General features: G+C 33.1%; 2 protein-coding genes and 1 long non-coding RNA gene across 3 annotated transcripts in view; all 3 read left to right on the top strand.

Moving 5' to 3' along the window:
• Positions 1-3,275, top strand: part of LOC111703580 (zinc finger protein 800) — a 7,457-nt gene extending 4,182 nt beyond the window's left edge. Inside the window, exons 7-12 of the mRNA XM_023475569.1 lie at positions 36-130; positions 331-410; positions 823-900; positions 2,468-2,535; positions 2,836-2,884; positions 3,124-3,275. Coding sequence (XP_023331337.1) covers positions 36-130; positions 331-410; positions 823-900; positions 2,468-2,535; positions 2,836-2,884; positions 3,124-3,260 — 507 coding nt within the window. The 3' untranslated portion in view covers positions 3,261-3,275. The remainder of the gene's footprint in view (positions 1-35; positions 131-330; positions 411-822; positions 901-2,467; positions 2,536-2,835; positions 2,885-3,123) is intronic.
• Positions 3,276-3,774: 499 nt separating this feature from the next.
• Positions 3,775-5,095, top strand: LOC111703591 (uncharacterized). The gene is made up of 2 exons (XM_023475578.1): positions 3,775-4,176; positions 4,928-5,095. Exons 1-2 carry the CDS (start codon positions 3,862-3,864, stop codon positions 5,093-5,095), a joined length of 483 nt encoding a protein of 160 aa, XP_023331346.1. The 5' UTR covers positions 3,775-3,861.
• Positions 5,096-5,563: 468 nt separating this feature from the next.
• Positions 5,564-7,183, top strand: LOC111703581 (uncharacterized). The gene is made up of 2 exons (XR_002765632.1): positions 5,564-6,191; positions 7,082-7,183. It is a non-coding gene; the product is annotated as an uncharacterized LOC111703581 (long non-coding RNA).
• The last annotated feature ends 720 nt before the right edge of the window (positions 7,184-7,903 follow it).

Below are 7,903 nucleotides of genomic sequence, written 5' to 3'. Positions count from 1 at the left end.
CTTTGGCCTCTCCTCTAATAAACGAATATACCTAGGTTGAACCTGCTAGAAGTCGCCTCCTGCCTCCCAGAAAAGAAGGTTTACAACGTATTGTTGACAGATTGGCCGCTAGGATTGAACCCTCAGAAAGGTATTTTTTTATATATTAACACTTCTACATTAATTTCAAAATTTTGCCGTTTTTATAAAATAAACTTTCCAAAATTATATTCGAAGCTTTGGCGTGTAAGATTAAAAAATTTACCATCAACGGAAAAATTACTTTAAAAAAATCAAATGGTGGCGTTTTATAAGAAATTGGATAAAAATAATTGAATAATTTTGAATTAGGAATGATATCCTCTTGTTGGAACCAATGGTGGAAAATAGTTCGGCTGTATTTCAGACCCTCGCAACTATAGAAACCACAGGTTAATATTTTATATTTCATCCAAACAGGAATTGTTTTTACCCAAAAATTACCCTAATGCAGCTAATAAAACTCGTAAAAACAAATGTCCGATCTGCGCAAACATAACTTCTGGAGGAAAAAACGATTTTCAAACGGTTAATAAAATCAGGGACCTTCTTATCTTTAAGTTTTCTTTAATCGGGACCCTTTTCTTGAAAATTTAATTGATAGCTTGGTTTAGTCGATTACTTACCAAACAATAACAACACAATGCGAGACGGCCACGGGTATACTATTTTTAAAGTTAAGAACCCCCCCCCCCCAACCCCGTCAGCAAAAAGAGTAATATTTTTGGGCCGTGGATGCCGTGGGGTAAACCTTGTGAGAATAGGGTAAACATTAAACATTTTCCAAACCAAATAATATTGCAGGGATGGATGTCAAACAATTGAGCAGAGATAAATCAGAGACTGTTGTTGTTGCACCATCAGGGCTTCCTTTAACTAAAGGTATATACTAGTTGCACCATCAGGGCTTCCTTTAACTAAAGCTATATAGTTGCACTATCAGGGCTTCCTTTAACTAAAGGTATATAGTTGCACCATCAGGGCTTCCTTTAACAAAAGGTATATAGTTGCAACATCAGGGCTTCCTTTAACTAAAGGTATATAGTTGCAACATCAGGACTTCCTTTAACTAAAGGTATATAGTTGCACTAACAGGGCTTCCTTTAACAAAAGGTATATAGTTGCAACATCAGGGCTTCCTTCAACTAAAGGTATATAGTTGCACCATCAGGAATTCCTTTAACAAAAGGTATATAGTTGCAACATCAGGGCTTCCTTTAACAAAAGGTATATAGTTGCAACATCAGGGCTTCCTTTACCAAAAGGTATATAGTTGCGCCATCAGGGCTTCCTTTAACTAAAGGGTTACAGTTGCAACATCAGAGCTTTCTTTAACTAAAGGTATATAGTTGCACCAACAGGGCTTCCTTTAACTAAAGGTATATAGTTGCACCATCAGGGCTTTCTTTAAGTAAAGGTATATAGTTGCACCATCAGGGCTTCCTTTAACTAAAGGGTTATAGTTGCAACATCAGAGCTTCCTTTAACTAAAGGTATATAGTTGCACCAACAGGGCTTCCTTTAACTAAAGGTATATAGTTGCACCATCAGGGCTTCCTTTAACAAAAGGTATATAGTTGCAACATCAGGGCTTCCTTTAACTAAAGGTATATAGTTGCAACATCAGGGCTACTTTTAACTAAAGGTATATAATTGCACCATCATGGCTTCCTTTAACTTAAGGTATATAGTTGCATCATCAGGGCTACTTTTAACTAAAGGTATATAATTGCACCATCATGGCTTCCTTTAACTTAAGGTATATAGTTGCACCATCAGCGCTACTTTTAACTAAAGGTTGATATTTGCACCATTAGGGCTTCCTTTAACTTAAGGTATATAGTTGCACCATCATGGCTTCTTTTAACTAAGGGTATATTGTTGCACCATCATGGCTTCCTTTAACTAAAGGTATATAGTTGCACCATCAAGGCTTCCTTTAAAGGTATACCCAAGCACCACCAGGGCTTTCTTTTAAAAAAGGTATATAGTTGCACCATCAGGGCTTTCTTTAACTAAAGGTATATAGTTGCAACACGAAGGCTTCCTTTAACTAAAGGTATATATTTGCAATATCAGGGCTTTCTTTAGCTAAAGGTTTATAGTTGTACCGGGCTTCCTTTAAATAAAGGTATATAGCTGAACCATCAGGGCTTCCTTTAGCTAAAGGTATATAGTTGCACCATCAGGACTTCCTTTAACAAAAGGTTTATTGAAGCAACCTCAGGGCTACCTTTAACTAAAAGTACAATAATGCACCATCTGGGCTTCCTTTAATTAAAGATATATTTAAGAACCATTTTAACAAAAAAAAACTAAAATGAAAACAAAAAAAACTAAAATGAAAACAAAAAAAACTAAAATGAAAACAAAAAAAACAAAAATGAAAACAAAAAAACTAAAATGAAAACAAAAAAACTAAAATGAAAACAAATATATTGTTGTTTAGGCTCTTTACCAAATGTTGAGAGACCCTGCAGCCCCTGTAGTTCGGATAATAGTAAAGAAAATAACGAGGTATGATTCACAACAGTACCATTTAGATTTGGAAGACACGGTCGTTTTTCCATCTTGGACAGTGTTAATTTCTGACAATTTCCTTCATGTCTCTGCTGCATAAATCCCATGTTATAGAGAATTTAACATTAAAAATAATCTCTGCTGGGATAATTCTTATTTAGGGATCACGCCTTTATTCTCAAAATTAAAAGTGTCCGCATTAGATATGAAAAATAAACGTCCAAGAATAATGATATTCACACAAAGGGTCCGAGTTGTTAATTAAATTTTGTTTTCTAAATTAGCTTCTGTATTCAGGTAGAAAAGGTTTGGAGGTACCCTTGCCCCATCTGCAAGGGGAAACGAGGAATGCTAATTTTTTCAAAATTTTATATTATTTATTTTTTATTTTTTACGCTTCTGACTTCATAACTTCTGCTCAAAATTATAAATAAAAAACCTCCGGAAATGACATTATTTTGAGAAACTCTGAAAGTAGTAGTTTCCAAAACATGTATGGAATGTTTTTGCTTAACAAATCTAAAATTGAGAATAAGAAGATTTTATGTTTTGGACAAATGTTTGAAAAAAATTAATGTTAATCAGTCTACTATTCAAAAATCTTCACAGTGTACAAGCATATAGAAAGACATCACAACAAAAGCTTGGACGAAGCTAAGCTCATGAGAAAAAAGATCAAGGTGAAAATTCACAAAAATAATAACTTATCAAACTTATTATAACTTATAAAAAAAAACTTTTTACAAATATACCCTATATTAGTTCCAAACCGGCGTTATGGCTCATTTTCTAACTTGTAAGAATGAGTGTGATAATCCTTCGACATTGACGTGAATTTTAGTCTCAAAATATATGTTCGCAGCATACGCTGAAATGCGGTAATTGTTTCAAATAGAGATATTATCGCAAATGAAATCATCACGCATCAACAAAAATTGATTAGCACACCTTATTATTTGGTTAGGTTGACAGTTTTGTTTTGATCAGGGATTGGTTTAACCTTTTTTTGGACTTTGGGGGGCTTAGACTTTGTTTGGAGTTGAATTCTCATAAAGTTCATAGTTTTCTTTCTCTCAGTGGTAGTTCACGAAACCCTGTGGTAGCTTCTTTTTATCTTATACAATATACAGTATACACTTCTGAGAAAGAAAGAAAAAACATAGATAAAGACCTTACGTGTTCTGCAGTACAAGTGTATTTTTTGGAATACTTATGATATGATTTATTCGCTTACATCTTAAAAAAATAATATTCTAAGGTGAATGGACTATATCTGGCAAATGTGCTGAGCCGGATACCAAGGTTTGGCGGAGTGGCGGAGAAATGAAGGAATCCAAAAAATCCGGCGAAAATGAGCAGAAGAGAAAACCTGAAACAACGGATAGTCTGCGGTTGGTAGCTAAACGTCATAGACCCAACATATCTCTAGAGTTCGCCAAAACCCTTGGCCTCGTCAACGAGAACGGGGTCGGCCTCCAGAAGTTCCACAAGGACGAGGAGGAGGAGGAGGTCGTTTCTAAGGAGCCAAAAAGGTCTCGGAAGGAGCGGAGGCTGGCGAGGACGGGAGGAGATCCCTGGGGAACGGAGGATGAAGATGAGGAGGTTTCATTTAACCTCGACAGACTATCCCCACAACAGGTAGATTAAAAACAAAAAATAAAATAAAAATAGTTATGACCGGATTAGATGGTTGAAAACCACCAAATATTGCCTATAGTACTATGGTTTATATCAGTACAATGAAGAAGACTTTTCTATCTAAGTTTTGATAAGTAAAAAAGTGAAGCTTTTAATGAACAGCTGTTCTTTGGTTCGACCTTAATGTGTATTTATGCTGTTTAAAAGCTTGGTATAATCAAAAATCTAAATCTTAAGTCGTCTTCATTGTGTTGATATATATACGACGACGACTGTAGGAAAATGTGCTCAAATTAAATATTTGGCTTAAAATGACGATTAGTCTTCCATGTTACAATTTTAGAAGAAAAAATATCTTATTTTTTTTGATTATTTTTTTGATTTTGTTTAAGAATTTGTATAATAATAAATAAGAAATCTACTTAGTTTTTTTGAATAGTTTTTAAAAAACTTTAAATAAGACTTTTAAGATTTGAAACCTGTCCGTAACTTAAGGTTTATTTATTATTTCCAATATTTTTTTTTAATCTAAAACCATCTGAAATATCGCATTCGTTTTTTGGTGCTTTTTTGTCTTTTTTGTTCAGGGTCAAAATTTGGCAAAATGTAAGAAAAATAAATGTTAAGAAAAAACAATTTTAAAAACAATTGCTTTTTTTACACTATAACATATGTGGACCCTGATAGAAAATAAAGACAAAAAACGACAAAAACAAACAGAAAATACGGAAATAAATTTCACCATCTGCAGGGTCCTGAACGGAAGAAGATAAGACTGATTGATGGAGGACCTGGAGGAGCTGGAACCACCTGTGTACTCTGTCATAGAACCTTCAAGACTCCGACCTTTCTCTCTCAACACTATGCATCCTCACATTTCAGATCAAAGCTAATGTCTCAAACAAAACATCTAGGTTAGTCAGGATCAAATATCTCAAACAAATCATATTGGAGCCATTCATAGGTTAGTTAAATTCAAATATCTCAAACAAAACATCTAGGTTAGTCAGGATCAAATATCTCAAACAAATCATATCGGCGCCATTCATAGGTTAGTTAAATTCATATATCTCAAACAAATCATTTCGGAGCCATTAATAGGAAGTAGTTAGGATCATAACGTCTGAAACAAATTATGGTTATTATGGTTATTATGGTTGCTCACTAATATAATGAATACACATCATTAAGTAAATATACCAAATATGTTTATTTATGATGGGGGGAAGGGGGGGGGGTTGTGAACTCCACTTTCTATAGAATTATGTATCTGTCGAGAATGCTTCTTGCATATATTTAACAACTTTATATACCCCATAGTTTCCATAAACAAAATGGCTTCCAAGTGTTAATGTTCCGTTATTTTCCTATTGAACCCCTTTATGTTTATCAAAATATCAATATTTTTCTAGAATGTTCCAGCGCTACCTACCGACGATCGACAGTTCTGTTCCCACCACCACCGCCGCTGATTCTACAAACAGATCCCCACAATCAACCTCAACCCTCTGAAAACAAAACATTCTCAGAAGAATAAAAAGAATTAAAAAGTTGACAACTCCAACACTCAATAATCATTTATTATTCCTATGTTGATGAAAAAGAAAATTTGAGCAGTTCAGAATGAAACTCATTTATTAGATATTGCAAACAATCATGAATAATTCGATTACGAAAGTTAAAAAAATATTCATGACAAATTTATCGACATTTTTAACCAATAAAAACGTCAATGATTGGGTTTAATTTAAAGACGGTCGGGTAAAGAAGATCAATGAATTTAAGGATATTTAATTCCCTGGAATTTATAAAAAAAAATGTTTTTATAAATTGAGAAACAAAATCCTTGCAATGGGTCACTATGCAAAATCTATACATTTTATGGAATCTAAAAAAAAATTGCGAAAACTGGAGGATACCCTCAGAAAGAAAATCGAGGTCAAAAAATATAAAAACAATTTTTGAGCAAATGAAATTTGTAATACTAGCCGAAGCGCCCATCTTCTAAATTAATTGTGAACATGTTTTCTTTGTGTACATCGTAAAACAAAACAAAAATAATTCGCGGATTTACACAAAAAATTTCGTGGATTTTCAAAATTTCAAAAATTTAATGATGATCGAATTTTGATGGATACAGATATTTGAAATTTTGATCATTCCCAAACCTTCCCTGTGGTCACGTGATGTCCCACAAAAAATTTGGGCCCGATTGGTTCAGCCGTTTTGACGTTTATTGGATACAAACAGACAGACAAACAGACAGACAGACAAGCCAAATTTATATATTGTAATATTATGTCAGCTGTGTGCAAAATTTAAAGATAATCCATGACATTGACTTCCACGGGGTGGCTGGCTGACTAGATAAAGAATGGACCCAATATAAATCCCGGACGTCATTTTCTTCACTCAGTACATTTTAACAACATAAACACCCAGGCTCTAAACATTACACCTGAATATTTGATAAAGTATAAAACTATATATTTTTATATAACCAATCTTCCTGCGTGCAAAAAATCGCTGTGAATAAAAATTAAAAATCTCTTAAATATGCAAATTTGCCTTTGTAACATATTATTGCCAAAAATTATCTGATTATTGGTCTGTATTGCCAAACCTTCTATTTCCTTTATGTTAATATTCTGTAAATTACTATGATGATTTTAATGTGAAATGTCATAAAAGCTTTAAGTATTGTGTACGCTAGTTGCAGTATTCTATAGTCTAGAGGGGGAAACATTTAAGTGGAACATTTTAGCTCATTTTCATGGATTTAAAATGATCTCTCATTGATCAAGTCGCCAAAGTTTTGTCGATAAGAGATCGATAAATTTGTACCGATCTGCGTGGCTTGACCAATGACAGAATATTGAGAGGAAAATAAGTTCACATTTAAAAGTTCTAAACTCAAGTGACTTTATTATAAACATGTAGATTATATTGTCTTCTTCTGAATAATGCTCATTACACAAATTACATGTAAAAATTATATTAAACTATATTTTCTTTAGTTACAATTAATGTTATAACACTTTTTTGTGAAAGACGAACCTTTAATTTGTGTACTACACATAACAAAACAACAAGTGTACAAGATTGTTGATTTTATGTACATTTGTTACCACCACTAATAAGATAGTTCTAGTTTAACATCTAAAAATGGTGTTAAACCTCGGCCCTGTACTCACTGTATTTCCGAACACATGTTATACTTTTTAACAAATCAACCAATTTTTAGTCCACGAAGAAAAATACTCAATTTAAACTCTTATGTTTGTAAATGTCGAATTTGTAAACTTATGCATTATTATTATTATCAACGGTGAACCTACAAAGTATCATGACCTGAAGGTTTACAATGAAAGATTGGATTGCCCCGATCTATATGGATATACATATATATATATAAAAATAAATTAGATTAATAAAGAAGCTTTTGATTTATTATAATGTTTTATTTGTTCAGGGTAGTTTTTTTGCGATTTCTTAGTATATAAAAATAAATTATTTTTTGACATTTGATTTTTTAAATGAAAACAAATCTTGATTCAAATGCGTGATTTTTTTTTTACTAACTAAGAGCTCGTTGAGCATGCGATGCATCCCCCCGTGTGAAACTTCTAAAGGGATGCAGAATGTAGTTTATACTGTGTCAAAATCGGTCAACTTCTGGTACCAACAAGAGTGGTCGCTAATGTGGTGCCTAAGGTCAGATTTATTA

This window comes from Eurytemora carolleeae, unplaced genomic scaffold (genome assembly GCF_000591075.1).
Source record: "Eurytemora carolleeae unplaced genomic scaffold, Eaff_2.0 scaffold380, whole genome shotgun sequence".
Classification (NCBI taxonomy): Eukaryota; Metazoa; Arthropoda; class Copepoda; order Calanoida; family Temoridae; genus Eurytemora; species Eurytemora carolleeae.
Note: the sequence above shows the minus strand (reverse complement) of the source record. Positions and strands in the feature narration are given on the sequence as shown.

Excerpts from the sequence above, each read along its gene's own strand:
- LOC111703591 (XM_023475578.1), top strand. The coding sequence starts at position 3,862 with ATGAAGGAATCCAAAAAATCCGGCGAAAATGAGCAGAAGAGAAAACCT. Across the intron at positions 4,177-4,927 it reads ACAGACTATCCCCACAACAG|GGTCCTGAACGGAAGAAGAT; the intron begins GTAGATTAAAAA and ends CACCATCTGCAG.